We start from the raw sequence: 19689 nt of genomic DNA, 5'->3' as shown, positions 1-19689 counted from the left end.
CCTTGTTGGAGGAGGTGTGTCACTGTGGGTGGAGGTGTGGCCTTGTTAGAGGGGGTGTGTCACTGGGGGCGGGCTTTGACAATACATTTTCAGTGTGATCTCTCTGCCTTCTACCTGTGGTACAAGATATGAGTTCTCAGATGTTCCTGCCACTTCATTGTACTGTCATGGCCTTGTAGAACCATACACCCAATAATAATGATAATAAATAATAATATATTATATAACAAATTATATGCAACATATAATAAAATACATGAAATAGATGATGATAATGATGATTTAGACAGTCTCACTATGAATCCCTGACTCAGAAAGATGCACTTGTCTCTGCTTCCCAAGTGCTGAGATTAAAGGTGTGTGTGCCACCACAGCCGGCACAAAAGCTTTTTCTTTTAAAGTTGCCTTAGCCATGGCATTTTATCCCGGCAATTTTAGCCCACCAAGACAACCTGTCTTAAAAAAAAAAAAAAGAACAAGAAAAAAGTTAAGCCCAGGAAACTGACTTCACTTCCACATCAGACGGAGTCATTTAAGGAAAATCAATGTTCCAAGAAACTAGCAGAGCATACAAAAATATAACAATCTTCTCTACAAAAGCAGGAGAGAGCAGCGGAGATGGCAGGGTTAGGATTCCAGAGGGGTGGACAGCAGAGAGCGGAGCTGACCATCTGCAGCTGGTACTTGCCAAGTTTTCTCACACTGGGTTTAATGACAAGCCTAAGGTTTGAGAGGCGTTTGACAAGAGTGGGGACTGGGCTGAGCATGGTGACATGCACCTTTAATCCAAGTGCCGGGGGTGGGGAGGGTAGGCAAAGGCAGCCGGATCCCTGTGGCTTTGAGGACAGCGTATACTATAGATGAGATCCTGTCTCAAAACCAAAGATAAGAGGGTGGCAACTGGAGGACCAGCCTCTGCTTCGAGACTGCCGTGCTTCTCTTCCCAGAGTGGGAGGTGGTAAGGAGCTGGCAGCAACTATGGAGAACAGAACAGAGCAGAGGGCCGGGGTTTCTAGAGCATGGGGGACACAAGCAGGGGCTCTCAGTGTGTCCACAGATGGAAGCCCACCAGGGGCAGCTGCAGCAAAGTCAGTCAGTTCAGTGCCTCCAGCTTGGTGTGAGGTGGCCGGTGGCTTCCTGTGGGGCAAGTCAGAGCATCGCTGTCACTATTGAAATGGTTGCTCTGGGAGCTGTGGTCTATGCGTCTGAACCCTGCGGTGGAAGGAAGACCTGTGCAAAAGTATGGCTCTAAGTCAACTTCACCCACAGGGCCTGGGGAAGTGGCTCAGTGTGCAAATTGAGCTCAATCTCCAGTCCCATGTGAACCATGTGTGCTGGCATATGCCTGTAATCCCAGCATCTGAGAGGCAGAACTAGGAGGACCACATCAAAGTCACCCTTGACTCCATGGTGAATATGAGGCCAGCTTGGGCTACACTGATCTCTGTCTCAAAAACAGACAGGGGCTGGAGAGATGGCTGAGCAGTTAAGAGCATATGTTGCTCTTGGAGAGGACCCAGGCTCAGTTCCCAGGACCTGGTGTGTCTAGAGAATCTGACACCCTTTTCTGTCCTCTGAGGGCACCAGGCACTCACGTGGTGCACATACATACATGCAAGGAAAATACTCCTATACATAAATAAAATATTTTAAAGACAGTAAAAAACCAAAACTTGCCGGGCAGTGGTGGCACAAGCCTTTAATCCCAGCACTTGGGAAGCAGAAGCAGGTGGATTTCTGAGTTCGAGGCTAGCCTGGTCTACAGAGTGAGTTCCAGGACAGCCAGGGCTACACAGAGAAACCCTGTCTCAAACAAAACAAAACAAAACAAAACAAAACAAAACAAAACAAAAAAACTTGATTTGCAAAGCCCTGTAGTAGCCAACACATGGTTGTATGGGGGCCTCTGGCCTGGTACCCACAGAATCTAACCTGTGACATCAGCTCTGGAAGTGTGTGTGGGTGACAGCAGGTACAGACCTGGGACCCCTTCGCATTACGCTTCTGCTTAAAGAGATGAGAGAGCAGAGAAAATGGCCGAAGTGATGATGGAGACTGAGCCGAAGCCAGACTGTGGCAAACTGAAGGCTGCAAGCCCATCTGGTGAGGAGCCGGAGCCCACAGATGGTGACTCAGACCCGCCGCCTAGGAATGGAGCCTGCTGTTGTGGCCCAGTGTGGCCAGAGGCCCTGGGACCTCACTGCTGCTGGAACTGGGAGGGAAGGTGGAAACTCCCTTGGCCCAGCCTGAGCTAGCCACAGGCATTTCCTCCCCGCTAAGTGCCTGCCAGGGGCTCAAAGCCCGGCCCTGGTGAGTTCTTGGGAATGACTACCCGAGCCACTACCTGCAGGAAAGGATGCTGGTCCTGCACCCTGTTGCCAGCCCCCAGCCCCGTACCCTGCTGCCAGGCCCCAGCCCCGTACCCTGCTGCCAGGCCCCAGCCCCGTACCCTGCTGTCAGCCCCCAGCCCCATACCCTGTTGCCAGCCCCCAGCCCTGCATCCTGCTGCCAGTCCCCAGCCCCATACCCTGCTGCCAGCCCCCAGCCCCGTACCTGCTGCTCAGCCTCTGATTGTCACCACCCTTGCTCACTTTTGTGACAACTACTTCAGATTAGTTTATGTTGTCCTCATTTTAGCTCAAGATCTCAGGGACCTTTAATAAGATGAGAGTCGAGACTGAACTGTACGTGTTTCCAGCACTGGAGACAGGGGCAGGTGTATCTCTGAATTCAAAGCCAGCCTGGTCTACACAGCAAGTTCCAAGACAGGCAGGGCTACATAGAGACCAGGTCTCAAACAAACAAACAAACAAACAGAGACACAACTTTCTGCTGGGCCAGTGGTGGGAGGCACTGCTGCCAAGCCTGAGACTCCAATGGTGGGAGGGAATGAACTCCTGGTGTGGGAGTCAGAAGAGTCCCCGAGGCAGGCCAGCCTGAGCTCCCTTGCTTACAGGGACAATGAGGTGAGGAGACCAAACTGTGGCAGGGTGTAGTGACAGCGGCAACCCCAGGTTAGCAAGGGCTACGGAGGTGGGTATGAAGGTGCAGTCCTCAGAGTGGAGCAGGGCTAGCTGCTGTGGCTCTTCAGCAAGCCTATTCTTGCTTCAGCCTGCCAGTAGAGCAGGCATAGTTACCGTCTATCGGAAGGCGGCTGTGTACTACCCCATCATCAAGCTAGTAGTTGGGGGCACCCACCCCGCCCAGGGTCGCTGTTCCCCTTCTAGCACCCTGTGAGTGAGGCTCAGCTGTTCCACCCCTCAGTTCTGAGGTGCTGTCAACCTGACAGGGAATGACCAGGTCCTTGGTGGCTGTCTCTTGACAGTCCTGCTAGCCTGGGCTCGCACAGGAGTCTATAAGGAGCAGGTGGGGACTTTCCCTCACCTCACTCACGTGTCCATGTCAGTGGCCATCTGTCACGCTTCATCAAGATCGGGGATTTCGAGCTTCGGCCTGGTGGAAGCAGGTTGTCTCCAGGCACGTGCACGCTCCCTCCCACAGAAGCTCGCTGGAGCAGAGGCTCTGGCTCCTTTTTAAAATAAGGAAGACTCTTGTCCAGTTCCAAGTGGTCAGCAGGGACGTATGTACACAAAGCCAAAGCAGAATGGACCCAGCGGGTTATTAATATGTGTGCATATATGTTTATATACACATTAAATATGTAAAAAACAGTGCTTAAAGATTGTGAATGTGTGTGTGTGTGGGGGGGTAGAGTTGGAAAGAGCACGCATTAGGAATCATGTATGTGTGGTGTTCACATGTGAAGTTCTCAATGGAATAAAATCATTGTCGTCATCATCATTGTCATCAACAACAGAGACCCAGGAAGGAAGGGGCTGACAGACTCCTCATCAGCCACCGGGGAAACCAGAACTAAAACCAGTAGCTCCGCTGCCTGCTCACCAGGCTGGCTATGGTTTAAAATAACAGGGGGAAAGGTGCGTTGAAGAGGAGATAGGGAAGCTGGCAGCCTCATGGTTCCCCGGAGAGAGTGTAAAATGGCAGCCAGCTCCTTGCAAGTTAAGAACAAGAGTTACCACAGAAATCAGTTCTGGGCAGAGCATGTGGTTCAGCGGGAGAGTGTCTGTCTATGCCTGTCAGCATCCCGCTCGGTCTTGAACTGCATAAACACAGCAAACTTTCAAGCTCAGAACTCTTGCTCTTAGCCTTTAGGAGGCAGCAACAGGAGGATGAAGAAGTTCAACTACACCATAAGTTTGAGGCCAGTTTGGGCTACATGAGAGCCTCTCTCAAAAACAGAGGAAAAAGCAACCAACCAAAATCCAAAACAGCAACAACAAAACATCCAGGGGAAAAAGATTTAAAAAAAATGACTTTGAAGTTGGTAGGCAGATGTCACTAGGTGCTGTGGAAACATCATGAAGCCGTATTTCCCAGAAGCACCAGCCTTACAGGTGCACGAGCTGCCCCCACCCCACGTCCCTTCTGTAGGCTCCAACAGAGCCCACTGCCAGCCTTCCTTTCTCCCTCGACCTGAAGGGAGGAGTTTATTCTTCCCTCTGGAGACTGGGTGAGCCAAGAGTCTGTGGTTGCTAGGTCACTCCCTTCCTTGTCTCACAGACCAACCCGCACTCCCCCTGCTGGCCCGGAGCCTCCTGCTGTGCACGCCTCTACTTCAGCCAGGGACTCACCTGACCTGGGGCAGGGCTTCTTTCTTTGACATTCCACCAGGGGGCAGTGAAGGGAACCCTCAGAAAGAGGGAAGCCTGATTCAGGGAGTCCTCCAGCCCCTTGCTAGGCAAGGGGCCCAGAAGTGGCAGTCTATTGTAAAACCCAAGGCATGAGGTTCTAGGGAAAGGCAGCCAAGCTGGATGCCCAGGAGCCAGGGACTGTACCGGCTCCACTCCATCTGCTCCTGGCTAAACAGCAACAGCAGACAAAGTATTCGGAGAATATCCCATCTCCGACCTGTCTGAGGAAACCACCAATTTAATTCCAATGTCCCAGAATTGTCCTACCTAAGCATCAGTTCTGGAAACCTTAGCATGGGGTTTTCTCCTTGGGACCTCTAGGAGCCCAGGAAGGCAGGAAAAACACCAGAGTCCTACACCACCAGCTCCAAGGCTCAGAAAGCTAACTCCTCAGGCTATGCACAAAGAATTTTGTTAGCTCCCGCAGAAAAAAAGACAAACAAACAAACGAAAAAACCCTCCAGCTTGGGGTGAGAGTTAACAGCAGATCCTGAGGTGCTTTGGCAGCTCCGGAGTTTCTGTCAGCGGTGGTTGCAGGGTGACATTTGGAAAGGTTTGTACAGCCGACCTTCGGTTGCATAGGGGGTGAAATGTCTTGCATATTCTTTTAGAGTCATGGTTTCCTGGCAGGGACAGGGGGCAGCTAGTTTTCTACACTCCTCTACAAAGATCTCTGTCTCTCAACCTTGGGAGAAGTGAGCCTGCTGGAGCAATGACATTCCCAGGCTTAACACTCCACTAGTCTTTCTCACAGTCGTCTTCCTGTCTGACCAGACGTGCCAGGAACACCGTCCCAGCCCTTCACGCGCTCTGTGTTAGGAAGGCCCTGCCTGGCGGGGTTTGCAGATGGCTCTGGGTGGAAGCGGCACCCTTCCTTTTTTTGGCCTGGTGGGGAAGAGGCAGAGGCTGGTGTGGGAAACTGGCTGGTGCCTTAGGCCGCCCTGCTGCTTCCGGGTGCAGGCGTTCCTCTTGGAACTGGTTATACCTCAGCTCTTGACCAGTTCCCTCAAGATCATTCTTCACCAAAGCCCTTCTACACATCCCAGGGAGCTGTGGAAGGGCAGAAGGGCAGGTGTGCAGTAGCATGGCATGCAATGAGGTACAGCACTCACCATCCCTGGGAGTCCTCTGGGTCCCAGAGTGAGGGGACAGAGTTCCACTGTGTGCATCCTGACACAGGCACTGTCTGCCCGAGAGCAGCCCAGTGTTGTGTCAACACACCAGAAAGCTGGATACGCATCCTCTCCTAAGCCCTAGGTAGACTCGATTTCCCAGAGAGCTGGAAGAGCCTGTCCGTGGCTTTCATGGGTAAGAGGAGCTCTAAAAATCCAAGAGCCAGTCGGGGGATTGGCACTGGGGTCTTAGATACCTGGGCCACACCAGGTCCCGTTGCAGGACCGTGGGCGTGATGAGCCAGTCCTGTCCCAGTCTGTCCCTCCTGCAGCACCAGGCGGCAGGGGAGCCTCTAGCCTCTAATCAGACGTCCACACAGCTTCCCCTGTTTACATGGAAACACCAGGCATGTACCGGGGACCTCCTGTGCTCTGTGCTGACACAATAGCTTTGCTGTAAGGAGACTCTGGCCAGTTGTTCATCAAGACTCCCTAAACTTTGTGCCGTGTGTGTGTGTGTGTGTGTGTGTGTGTGTGTGTGTGATAAGATCCGCAGCAAGACAATTTCAGATTTCAGAGTTGAAGACAAGATTTCAAAATCTGGCTTTAAATAAACATGGAATTAAAAAAAGAGAGAGCCCACACGGAGCCTCCAGCAGCCAAAATTAGCAGCAGCCAGCCCCGAGCAGGGAAGCCATCTGTGAGCATGTGAGGCAGTATGTACATGTCTGGGCTTCTCACTCCGGCAGGGCCAGCTGGGGATGGGGGTGTGGTGGGGAAGAACCCGGTGGAACACACCAGGGCTCAGGGCTGTGTGTCTTTTGACTCCAGAGTCTGGGAAACTATCTCCTCTGCCTCAACCTGAAAACGCCTTTGGACACCTTCAAGGCAACTTAACTTAAGAGGCAGAGCTGTGAGAAAGCGAAGGGGATAGGCGAGCACACGCCATGAGCAAGGTTTGGCTTTTGTCTCTCTCCTGGGAAGTCAGCTGAGTGACCACTCTGGCCTATGGAGGGCACTCTGCAGAGCAAGTGGATACAGCGGAGACCGCCTGTGCCCGGGCTGCTGCTGCTGCTACAGCTGTCATCACAGACTGGCCATGCTCTGATGACAGATATGCTACTGTTCAGTTCTCTTATTCATTTACGGTACAATCCTACCACAAGCTGGGTGCCTACAGAAGGCATGGGTGTGCCTGCCACAGGGTGGGCTTTCCTTGTTGCCAAGGGCACCCGTATCTCAGCACTCTGGCGTTGTGTATGCTTGGACTGAAGGCTGCTCCCTGCCCCTCCCTGCCCACCGACCCACCCCAGCACACCCATGGTCCTCTGCAGAAGGGTTCGGTGCAGAGGGCCCCCCACTGCAGCCTGTCACCTGCCCAAGTTATTTAAGTCTGCATTGTCAGTTAATATATTCTAATAGGCAAGTGGGTGACCGAGCTGGCAGACGCAGGATGACGCTGAAATGTAACAAGAGGAGAGGCACCCAAGGAAACTTGGAGGCTTGTTTGCGCCCCTGAGCTCACCCCCGCGCTACCTCCCACAGGCACCTGGAGTCACGCCTGTGTGATGTGCAGGTTACATAAGGGGGATAGTTGCTGGGGAGGCTAACCCCCTACACCAGGGCGGCAGGGCAGCGTGGGGAGGTCACATCTCCCACACTCAGCACCCTCAGCAGAATGGCTCTGTCTTCCTGAGCCTGCCTGGAGGGAGGCTTTCAGGGAGGCCACAGCTGGGCCTGAGGCTATAAGGACAGAGATGGGGCCAGGCAACACTCTGGAAAGCCACAAGACAGTGTTCACACTTCCATCCCCCAGCTGAGCACATCAGAAGAGTACCCCACCAGAAGAGTACCCCATCAGGAGAGCACCCCACTAGGAGAGTGACTATCTTTCCCTTCAGACACACAGTATGCTTAAGAGGGAACAGAAGAAATGGCCGGGTGGGCAGGATTGATCTGTTCTCCACAGCAGCAAGTGGGACCCACATGGCAGTCACTATAGGAAAGCGAGCTCCGAACCATGTCAGGTTAAGAGTAAACCTGAGGTGAAGTCTGGGAGGAGGAACGGAAGCACCCACATCTGGAATGGCAGGAGAGCTGAACTGCTCACTAGACCTCAGCTCTAGCAGGCAGCAGCACAGGGCCAGCCATGCAGGGCCAGCTGCCAGCAGCCTCTGACCCGCAGCCTGGGGCCCCGCAAGCTCCATTGCTCCACATTTCCTCATTCAGAGCAAAGATAACTCCACATCCTTTTCTCTTCTTTCAAATGGTGCTGGGAATCAAAGCCCAGGGTCTCCGCTGTCCCAAGTCTTCCCCTGAGCCCACTCCAGCCCTTGCTGTTACCCTGTTGCCTTAGTGACACATTTACCACAGTTCAGGAGCCAGTGCAGACAGATCATTAACTGAAGTCCACAGTTCACTCAGGGTTCTCCAGATTTTACCTAGTGTCCCCTTTCTGTCCAGGATCCAGGGAGACTCCAGGGAACCTTCAGTCTTCCTGTCTCCTCAGGCTTCTTTGGGCTGCTATCTCTGCGCTCGGTCATGATGGGGACATGGCAGCATGCAGAGCACTCTGGTGGGGAACAGGGGATGTCTACTGTATGTCCCTGCTGGGCTTGGGAGGGAAAACTGGAGAGGGCAGGCACTCTGGTCAGGTAGTACCAGCCGCTAAAACATGGTGAGTCCTCCACATGACTTGACTCCTCCCAACACTTCACAGAACCCTAATCTCTGCTTCGGTGGCTCTGGGAGACTAGGGACCTGCCCAGGAACCACAGCAGAGTCTGCCCCGCCCATGTGAGCTGACTCTTAAACCTGGGCCCGCTTCTCACACTGCACCCTGAGCCTGTGATGGTCAGGTCTCAACCTGTCCTGTCACTGTGGCAGGCTGTGCCTTGAGGGCCAGAGGAAACCCAAGAGGCTGCTGGCAGTTGAAATAGACTTCCTGCTGGTAGGAGTGAGTCTTCGACCTGAAGTTCTAGCTGGGATGCTGGCTGCTGGCTGGCCGTTAAGACTGTCCTGAAACTACAACGATTCCCCTCCATCCATCCCCGCCCCCCATACAAGAACACTTCTGCTCTCAGATCTGGCCCAATCACAGGCCATGTGGCATGAGGGTGTGGAGAGAAAAAGGAAAGGCATTTCCCGAAGCCCCAGAGAGTCTAAGCTCCTGTGTTTCTGTCTCTCCTACTCTAGAACTTTCTGGTTACCTATTAGAAGCTTCAACCCAGGAATGAAAACAGGAGAGTTCTGGCTTGAAGATCCTTCCCTAGGAGAGAAGAGAAGTTGCCAGGTGGAGGTGGGGGTGGGGTGGGCTAGGGTGGAGAGTATTCCCTTAACAGGCCCCCACCATCTCTGGAGTCCTTAGACAAATGGCTATCTGCCTAAGGCAAGCTCAGAAAAGTGGCTGAGGATGGAGGTGAAGGTAAGGTGACAGTCTGCTGGGGGGGGGTCACTTCTCGAAGGGCAGCCTCTGCTGAACACAGGCTCCCCAGTCCGTGAGCCTGCCTCGCCAGGAGAACAGCTTGCTTGAAATGCACGGCTGTCATCCTGTAATTAAATCTGAGACCCCCCTCCCTTCCTACATGACGCCGAGATGAAACCACTTATATAACGCAACTAAAAATAAGCCGGTGGAGACATACACACTGGTGCTCCCCGCCCCCAGCCCGTCTCCAGAGCTGCCCACCCTGCACCATGACCTGCAGCGCCACGGATCAGAGGTGGTGATTCCTGCCCTGGACCTGCGCTCAGCATCGCCCATGTGGAGAGAGTGAGGCTGAGGCTCAGGAAAGTGGACACATGGGTTTATGGCTGAGGTGGTTGCAGATTCCCACTCAGGGAGCACTGAGTGGGAAAGCCGGCAGCATATGGACAATAGTCTGCCTCTGCTTCCAGTGACTTCTCCCAGAGCTGCTCATTCACCGAAATCTGCTCCCCTCTACCCTGGAACTCAGACCCATGAACCCCAACCTCGCCTCGGCACAGTATAAGAAGAGCCAGGGTGCATCAGAAGGTCTGGGAGGGTGTGTTGGCTGTCAGTCATCACCCTGGGTGACACTTGTCACCATTCCTCCTGGGAAGACACAGGAGGAGCCAACGACAATGGTTCCGCCTTGGCTTCCTGTACCCCATGGACGGAAGTGGGTGCAAACTCACACACGGGCCACTATTTCCTAGCTACCAGGCTGCTGAACTTTTAGGAAAGTAAGCAGATTCCTCAGCTACCAATTTAACGGGAAAAAGAATGTGATGAAGTTTGTAACGGGCTTTGGATGAAATGGAGTCAGGGAAAGAGTCGCCTCCTAACAAACATGGAGTCAGCGTCTTGCTGATCTTTGACTGTCCACAGTGTGCCCACCCACTCAGCAACCTGACCTCTGATCTTTGGTGCCCCCTACTATCGAAGGAGCTGTTCCCCGGGTCAGAAAGGCTTCCGTGCTGAAGTCTGAACTCAGGCTATGGTCATCCCCAGTAAAGAGCTGAAGGGAACACAGGTTCCCTCTCTCTCCTGTCCCCTTCTGACCCCCAAGGTAATCCTGTCATATTAGCCATTTGTCACAGCACCCTGAGCTGCAGGCAGGATGGAGACACTATCACTCAGGTGTCCGGACACCCTCTTCCCAATGTGGGCTTCTCACTGCAGCTGGCCAGCCTCCTGGGACATGGACAGGCCTGAGTCCGCCACCCACATGAGAGTGTTCCTTGCACAGAAATGGGTTGACTGTGGGTAGGCAGGCCCAGGAAAGAGCCTTGGGATGTTGTGGAAGGAGGAGTGGCCCAGGCCATGGAAACTTTTCTCGGGGAGCTGCTTTGCCCTTTTCCAGACAGACCTCCAGGGTTTGCTGCCAGCCTCCTCCAGTTCTCTCTACAGCCTTGACCTGGGGCAAGTATGGAGGGGCTGCTTTTACCCCTGTACAGAGCTCCCTACCGGCTTTCAGATCAGTGAGGGGTCAATGTGTGATTGAGTAGACACTATACCATGCAGGTCTGAATGGACTAGTGAGGGAGACGGAGGGGCAGCTGTGACCAACTAGTTGGCAATGAACAATATTTGACAGGTCCTTATTTGACAGCCAGTTTAAGCTGGCTTTCTGTCGCAACAAAAAGAACCCAAGAAAACAGATACACAGAGATGTACATTGACGTGACATACACGACAAGGAAAGAAGAGGACACTGGGGTCAGTGGCCGGAAGAACAGGAAACCAAATCTCTGTCCTGTGCTTTCTAAACCTTTCCTTTTCCTTCTCTTTACACATGGAGCAAAGTGAATAGGGGCCGTCTGAGTCCCCTGCCATCTGAGTCCTCTGCCGGCCGCGCCGTAGATTTGTGTCCTCTGGGTTGTTGGAGTGGCGTAACCAGCTGTCCAGGAAATGGTTGCTGGAGTGTTTATGTTTAATTAAAAGGAAACATTCAGCTCTGGTGTTTTACAATGTAAAGCAAATAATTCCTCTCTGTTCGTCTAATTGATGTAAATATTTCTTCAAAGGAACAGTGTTGGAACTCCGTGTGCCAACCTGGTCAGTTTTCTCAGCCAAGCCTTACCTTTCTTAAACCACCAGCCACTGGTCAATTCCAAGCTGTGCTGAGAGGCTCCTCCCCCGGAGCGTTCCACCCAACTCCCGCCCCCGCCCCAATTGCCTACCATACCACCCCCTAGGATTCGCTCCACGTCCCATTCGCCCTTCTCTTGGGTCCTCTTTCCGGAATCCTAGACCCAACTGTCGGCCCCCACCCTCCGCTCAGCATCTGTCCACCACGATCACCCGCCCCAGGGCCCACCCTGTTCCGATCCTGCCTCCAGGGTCCAGGGTCCTCCCTCTAGAGTTCAGCACCTTCCTCCGTCTCCACCTACTCCGGCCCCGGTGTCCTCCCTTCCGGAAGACTGTCCAGGGTCGACGCACGCCTCGCCGACTCACCTGCAATAGCGCGGGAGCCACCGGCCCCTGTCGCGCACTCCTGAGGGACCCTTGAGGGCCTGCAGCCCCGATCGCTGCCTCCCGAGTGCCGCCTCCACGCGCGCTCGCGCCGGTGCCACCCGCACCGCCCACACCCCGCGCTAGCTCTTCCTGCGCCACCCCGCCCCCGCTTCCCGCCCCCAGCCCGGCTGTCGCTCCGACCCCCTCAGGCAGCTCCAGGGACTCAGCGCACGCCGCGCCTCCGCCTCCCAGAGGCCAGCCAATCGCCGCTCGCACCCAGCCTCCGAGTCCCGCCTCTAGCTCCTCCCCTCGCCCCCGCCTCCGAAATCCACCAATAGGGAGGACGGCGCAGGAGCGGGCCTGGCGGTTGCCTAGCAGCGGCTGGGCTGGGCGGGGGCGGACAGCCGGGGGCGGTGATCCGGGCGCGGCGGGGGCGGGGCCCAGAGGCGGGGTTTTTACGGGGTGGGGCTTTCAGCGGCTATAAAAGCAGCGGCCGCCGGGCGCCGCGCTCTGTGGTCCTGGTCTGCGCGCCTTTTCCTGTTGCTGCAGTTGTCGCCTTCTTCACCGCCACCCGTGCCCCTGCTCTGGTCTGTGGTGTAGCCGGGACCCAGGACCATGTCGCTTTCACGCTCGGAGGAGATGCACCGGCTCACGGAAAATGTCTACAAGGTGGGTTAACAGCGCGGCTCCGAGTCGCCCCTAGGTCTTCAGGCCCGAGCAGGGCACCGGCTCCGGGACTGCGGGTGTGGTGGGCCGATCCTCGGTTGGTCACAGGTGGCCGCGCCCGCCCAGGGTCCTTACGCCCGCCGCGGCCCGCGCCGTCCCCGAGCACGAGTGGACGCCCCCACTCCGACGGCGCTGCTCAGCCCCCGCGCGCTCTCTCAGTACGTCTGTCTGTCCCGGCATCCGGAGGGGCCGAGCTGTGCGGGGGCCTGGGCTGCTCTGCGAGCTGGCCTGGTCCGCTGCACCTCGGAGTGAGGGGAACAAGGAGCGGGGGCGGCGTGGAGGTTGCAGGCTGCCGCTGGCGGTCGCCCTGCGCTTGCTTGGCGCGGTGGCACCGTGGGGCTCTTCTAGGCGCTGTTATGCCAGCCTCTGGGCACTTTCTCCTCAACAGGCTTTCTCTTTCCACAACTCCTTTACGAGTGTTAATGGACGTGGCCCAAAGTGGGAGGTCGAGCGCGGACAGGTTGGATGGGTGGACAGATAATCCATCATCTTATGTAACCGCAGAGGGAGAAGACTAATTGTGTAGGAGGCTGACGCGCCTGCTTTTGCTTCTGATATGTGTTAAGAGTCGCATTCACATACTAATCTGTGAAATGACAGTTTCTCATGGAAGAACTGCAGAGCCTTCTGCAAGCCCCCTGTTGTCATGTTATGTCCATGCCTTGGGTACAGATGAACGGGCCATTTCTTATTTCTTCAGCATAGGTTCTCACAGCCCTGGCCCCTCACCCCCAACAACACAGCTTGGGGCTCCCTGATGGCACCAGTTCCACTGCAGCTCGCAGTGACATTTTTTTTTTCCTCAAGAGAGAAATCCCTGCCCTGACCTGTGCATGGCAGTCCTCTTACAAAGCCATGCTTTATTTCAAAACTGTCCGAAGGGTGAGTGAAAGGCTTTTCACTAGAGTCACTGGGTTTTCACATGGAGTTGCTGGCTCATGGCTGAATGGGATTGTGCTCTGCTGGAGAGCAACAGTTTCTGATTGTATGAACCAGCCATGGTTGTGCCTTTCTAGGCAGTGGCCTGTGAAACCCTCTTAGCTGTGCCTGCTCTGCTGCCGGCAGCAGATGGAAGCCTCCAGGGTGGCCCCTTAGGTCTCAGCTGGAATCCCAGGGGCAGATTATACTTTAATTCATTGTTTAATAAAGGCTTTAAAGTTGTAGTTACATGGGTCTGGAGGAATCCTGAAGGTGGGTGGAGGGACCGAAGGAGCTCCAAAACCATATTCAAGCCGCCGGCAAACAGGATTGAGAACAGCCTTTGGGTTTTTAACGTTTAGTATCCATAGATTCTATGGTATGCATTTCCCGCATGTTGGTCTGTGGAAGCACATGCTGTCAGGAGAGGGAGGTTTATTAAATTATTAGTCATTAGTTCCATTACAGTTTGCTCTGTACTGCAGGGGATGGGAAAGAAATACTGGTCACAGTCTCTCCCCTCCCTGTTTTTCTTGCTTCTTTACTGAAATCATTAAGAGGAACTTCGTGGTGAGAATCAAGCCAGGGTATGAGGAATAGCTTTGCTCTGGAGAATCCCATGGTTCTCCTTAATAAAACTCATGCCCGGCCAGTCAGCCTGCACTTCACAGCTTCAGGCTTCACTCACACCTGCTGTCATTCATCCGGATGTCCAAAGTCAGAGCTGTTGCAGTGGCAGAGAATCTGGACCCAGAAGATCTGTATCATAGCACTTGGGGGCATCCAGCATTGGTTGAGGGCTAGCAGGCTGGGAGCGTAGAGTGGAATCACTGTGGGTTGTTCAGTGATCGGTGGGTCAGTGGTTGGTGCATCTTCCATGTGAACACGAGGTGATGAACAGTTCATCCACTCTTGAGGTGTTGGATACAGGTCGGGTGTAGATGTCTAAAGGGCTTTCTTGCAGTGTGGGCTGGTGGCTCTTGTATCCTCTGAGGCCTAGCCACTGAGTCTTTGGCTTCTGTGCTCAGTTCTCACTTTGTATTTTGTCACTGAGGTGTATGGTGTATGGTACTCTTAGTACGGGCTGGGTAGCTTTGGCACGTGGGCTAGGGAGATATCCAGCCCACACAGAAGCACAATCAGGAAAGAGCCAGAGCCACTAGTGTGTAGTTCCAGGCCGGTCCAGCCAGTCTGCCATGCTGTCTTCTCTGGGACATGTAGTAACTGACTCCCTACTAGGGGCTGTTCCTATGCTGGTTGGTACTTGCAGACATGCTGGCAGTACCTCCTGTGAAGGCCGGGACATGGCTCTGCTCAGTGTCACCCGCCATGCAAGCTCCGCTGTTTGCTTTGGCCCTTGCATCACTTCAGCTGCAGTTCTGAGTGGTGTTTGCCTTGGCAAAGAAGGATGCTTGTCCTTGGCCCTCCTGATTAAGAATTCAAGAATACAATGTACAGTTTTGATTTTTTCTCCTGGAAGAATGCAGACTTTGACCTCTTTCCTGGCGGCTCAGTTCCTTTGGGAGCTGTGTCCTCGGGGAATTTCATGGAAGATGAAGGGAGGAAAAACAGGACAGCTTCATGACGTTCACCAGGCTTATCCATAGGCCTTTGGGCCCTTCAGAGAAGGAGAGCTTCAGGCAAGGAAGGCCTCTTCCTCCATGCAGAGGCAACACAAACTAGAGTCCAACTGGTGTTCACCCCAGGTAGCACCTGGATTGGGCATAGATGACTGGGGGCAAGGCCTACTGCCCCAGGTGAAAGAGTGTGGTCTTCAGAATGAAGTCAGCCCAAAGCCTCAGATCCCTTTTGGGTTCCTCTGAGTAAACACGGTGACTTTAGTAGCTTGATGAGACCTTGGTGGGGTGAGAACAGAAGGTCAAGTTAGTTAATTTGTTGCTCTTTTGAAGATAAGATCTCACTAGTATCCCTGACAGTCCTGGAACTCATGATATAGACTAGGCTGGCCTCAAACTCCCAGAAATCTGCCTGCCTTTGCCTCCCTAGTGTTGGGACTAAATGATTGGTCTTTTTTTTTTTCCCCAAAAATGTATTTGTGTGCTTATGTGTGTATGTGTGCGTGTGTGTGTGTGTGTGTGTACCACAGCTTCATTAGAGTGTTTACAGGACAACTGTGAGTGTATGTGCTCTTCTGTATAGGTTCTACGTTGGACTATGGCTGTCAGCGTAGTGGCAAGCACCCTTACCTGGTGAACCATCTCACCAGCCCAAGTAAGATTGTTGTTGTTGGTGGTGGTTTTCTGAGACAGGGTTTCAAGTAGGCTAGACCTGCCTCAACCTCACTATGTAACTGTAGATGACCTTGAACTTCTGATTCTCCTGCCTCCACCTTCCAAGTGCTAGGATGAATAGGCATGTTATCTCTGTACCTGACTCAGCTTAGTGGTTTCTCAAGGATTATAGTCCACAAGAAGCCCTGGCTTCTGGGTAACCCTATAGCACATGAGGGTGACAATCCCTTTTTTTAAGAATAGTACTATCATTCCCCTTGATATGAAAACTGGTAAAAGCTGCTTTTGGTTCCAGGGCCTTGGGCAGCAGGCTTGGGATTGTTACCAGCAGCTATCTGGTCAAGTTCCTCACACTGCCTATTGGCGGAAAGCCGTAGCCATGCAACGAAGGTAACAGGTACCGAAAGCTTCCTGGAGCAGTTGTGCTAAACACTTGTATTGTGACTAGTCAAGTCTGGAGGGAGGAGTCCACCACCGTACCTCCTACATCCCTCTCATTTCCTTAGAAGGATGTTTGGGGGGAACTGTGGAAGCATGGGAGCATAACCTCTCTGCTCAGACCAAAGTGATACTTGTCCTTTGTTTTGAGAAGGCTATCTACAGCGAAGTGGGGTTTCTCACAGGCATTGACTGGCAGTCCACGCCTGCTGAGCAGAAAGAGGCTACAGTGCTGTGTGCACGTGTGTCCCCCTTTTTTTTTTTTTTTTTTTGCTTGTTTATTTGTTTGGTGTTTCGCGACAGGGTTTCTCTGTGTAGCCCTGGCTGCCCTGGAACTCACTCTGTAGACCAGGCTGGCCTCGAACTCAGACATCCGCCTGCCTCTGCCTCCCAAGTGCTGGGATTAAAGGCATGCACCACCACCGCCCAGCCTCCCTTTGTATTATAGGTACTTTCAGGGTGGGCCTGTCAGTAGAGAGACTGAGTGTGCTCTCACTGAGCGGACTGCCTGTGCCTGTCTTCTGTCACTCCCTTCATAGGCTGCTTGCCCTTGTCTACCACCAGCATTTTAGGGATGGCAGTTCAGATCTTGTCTCCTTTGTAGAGCATCCAGGGCAACAAAAGGCAGGTTGTTTATCATGCTGACCTCTGAGTCGACCAGCTAGCTCTACAGCCGATGCCCCAGGCCATGTCCTGTAGGTCATCAAGTCTGTTGGCTTATGAAGTGTCTAGTGCCCAGTGCACTGTTGCATTAGTTAGTGGTTGCTAGAGGAGATGACCATGGTGTTCCAAGGACACCTGGGACGCTAGCACATGGCGTCTTTGTGTCCAGGCTGGTTTGAAAGAGTGTTTGCCTTTATCTGCTGTGTGGTGAGTCTTTCCTGGAATGTAACTCTCTGTTGGAGAGATTGGTGTACTGCACACGCTGACTAGCCAGCCCTGAGGTCACAGTGAAGGCTGGTGCTGCTCCCAATTTTTGTCAGGAGGAGGGTGGTGGATGGATGCTGCTGGGAGCTGTAGTCTTGCTGCTGTTGTGTTCTTGGATTGCATCTTCTGCAGGGCCAGCCCCTGAGGTCTGCACTCTGCCCTTTGACATAGACAACAGGATCTTGCAAGGGACAGTTTAGCTTCTTAATAGGAGCTGGGGGAGGCAAGCCACAGGGAGGCTAAGGTGTGGCCCCTCTTCTCACTGTTGAGTGACTGTGAAGCCTACTCAAGACAGCTAGGTGTCACTGGAGGAACAGAGGGAGTGTCTTTACTTAGCCCCCCATAGTCCCCTCTGTGCTAAATACCCTGGACTAGTGTTGCCTGTGGCTGTCACTGTGCGGACAGTTGATTGCTCCTGACTAGGGCAGATGCCTTGTGCTCTGTCTCAGTTCCTGGAGTTCCTAGCCAGGATCTCCTATGCTGCCTTCCTGTCCTGGCCTAGGGCTTTCCTGAGGCCTCAGGTAGAGAAGCTGCACTCCCTGAAAGCCCTGTGCTCAGGGCAACTGGGCGACTGTCAGCTTACCTAATTTAGCTGTTACACTGTGCTGTGTTGTGATCCCTGCCTGTGCCTGGAATAATTACTGACAGGCGTGGACCACACTGCCACCTTCCTCCAATCCCCTGCCACCCCCTTCTCTGAGTCATCCCCAGCCTAATTGTGCAAGTACAGCTGCATGATGACTTGAGAAACCTCAGCCTGGGGCGGCAGGGAGGTCGAGGGGTACAGCTGCACCCCTGAACTGTATCCTAGGAAACTTCAGACTACAGGTCCGGGGGAGACTGCCCTGGACAGTATGAACTGTTCATCAGAACCCTTCCAACATGTACCATGCACTCCCAAGACCCAGGCTCTACAATTTAGGACCCATTTGACCCCGTGACCAGGGTGACTTATCTCATTGATATATTCTCAGGGCCTGGAACAGTGGCCAGACTCTGATAGGAACCCAGCAGCAGTTGGAACTGTGGGAGTTTCATTTCTTAGTTCTGAAGAGGTGACATTGGAATTGCCATCTGCCCACACTCAGGGGCCGCTGTTCAGCCCTTGGCCTGAGGAGCCTTGGCCCAGCGTGTTCTGTTTCCCTGGAGGTGCTGACCCAGTTGCATGGCTGGCAATCAGGTCAAAATGTTAGCAGCAAGAGCTTTGTCCTGCTGGGTCCTGGAGTCTCTGAGCTTGGTCCCTTGCCAGAGAGATTAGAAAGCAGGGAGTGAGAAGGGAGAAGAGTAGCCAGGGTGGCATGGGGAGGGTGAAAGGTGAGATGTTAGCTGTTGGTTTCCAAGGAGTCACCTTGAGAACCTCGGGCAGGCCCAGCTTCATGTCTGTGCAGGCCTCTTGCAGCCGGGCTGGTGCTAACACTGACGGGAACCCCTTCCTGCCTGCTCTAGTGCAGCGAGGAACCCAGCTCCCTCAACTACTCCCTACTTTTTTCCCTCGCCAAGACCTTCTCTGTCTACTCCAGAGTGGGCTGCCATAAAGAAAGGTCTGGTCCTTGGACTTGGGCAGCAGTCAAAAGCCATACTGGCCCTTTCCCCACTTAGCCTGAGCCGTGTAACCTGGGCTGTGGCATGAACACTGGGACACTCCAGAGCCTGGTGAGGCAGTTTCGATGTGCTAGCTCAAGATCCCGTTCCCTCTGGTGGAAGAGGGCATGAGAAGTTCTACACGAATACCTCCGGCCCAGATGCAAGAGACCAAGAGACCCCAGGTGGAAGTGAGACAGTTTTCTTCTGGCTTGGGGTTGTGATTTCATACTTGCTGCAGTCACGTGCATGCACACAGGTGCATATGTGTTTGTTTTGAGACAGGGTCTCACTATATATATTTCTGGTTGGCCTGGAACGCTCTGTGTGGACAAAACTCACTTGGAAGTCATAGAGACCCACCTGCCTCTGCCTCCCCAGGCATGGACCACCACTGCAGCTGTTCTTGTAGGGAGGGGCTGAGTGCAGAGCTCAGTGGTAGAGCATTTTCCTAGCATGCTCGACTTCAGTGTTCTGTGCACTGCTGGGTGATGGGATAGGAAGGCTGGACACAGTGGTTCATGCTTATAATCCCAGCATTTGGGGGCTGAGGCAGGAGAATTCCTTTGAGTTTAAGGTCAGTCCAGGATACACAGTTGAGTCCCAAGTCAGGCAGGCAACAGAGTGAGACCATGTCTCAAAAAGCCAGATGGAGTATATTAGGTTTCTTTTTAAATATTAGGATTTCCACAGAAGTTACCTGCATTTGAAAATCACGTCCTTCAGAGCTGCATTTTAGCTCAGAGATGTCAGCCTCTGAGGGTCCCTAACACTCGCCCCTGAACAATTAGGGGTATTGATAAAACACTTTGAGGGTATTTCTGGGATTGTCTTTCAAGCTTCCAAGATGCCTGCGCTACTATTTTTGTTGCTGCCACTTTCTGGTTTCCAGCCAGCAGCCAGGCCTCCTCACCTTCTTCATGATCTAGTGGTTCGTAGACTAGAGTATATAGTCATGGCAGGGGAAAAGTCACCAAAGAGAACTGTGATCAATGAGCCACACATATATGCCCCAGCCACTGCTGGTGATGGTACAAAGAAGCGTGGACATTGGAAAGCACGACACCAAATCTGTGGTGGAAGAATTGTGTCCTTGACCGTGG

General features: G+C 53.4%; 1 protein-coding gene across 5 annotated transcripts in view; it reads left to right on the top strand.

Moving 5' to 3' along the window:
- Nucleotides 1-12252: 12252 nt before the first annotated feature.
- Baiap2 (BAI1 associated protein 2) overlaps nt 12253-19689 on the top strand; it is a 65523-nt gene continuing 58086 nt past the window's right edge. For 3 of the 5 annotated variants that reach the window (XM_028787859.1, XM_028787861.1, XM_028787860.1), the window contains exon 1: nt 12253-12413. In XM_028787859.1, the coding sequence (XP_028643692.1) occupies nt 12360-12413 (54 nt within the window). In that variant the 5' untranslated portion in view covers nt 12253-12359. The remainder of the gene's footprint in view (nt 12414-19689) is intronic. The other 2 variants (XM_028787863.1, XM_028787862.1) reach the window with 2 other exon arrangements.

Source organism: Grammomys surdaster, unplaced genomic scaffold, assembly GCF_004785775.1.
Source record: "Grammomys surdaster isolate TR1022 unplaced genomic scaffold, NIH_TR_1.0 125688, whole genome shotgun sequence".
NCBI lineage: Eukaryota > Metazoa > Chordata > Mammalia > Rodentia > Muridae > Grammomys > Grammomys surdaster.
Note: the sequence above shows the minus strand (reverse complement) of the source record. Positions and strands in the feature narration are given on the sequence as shown.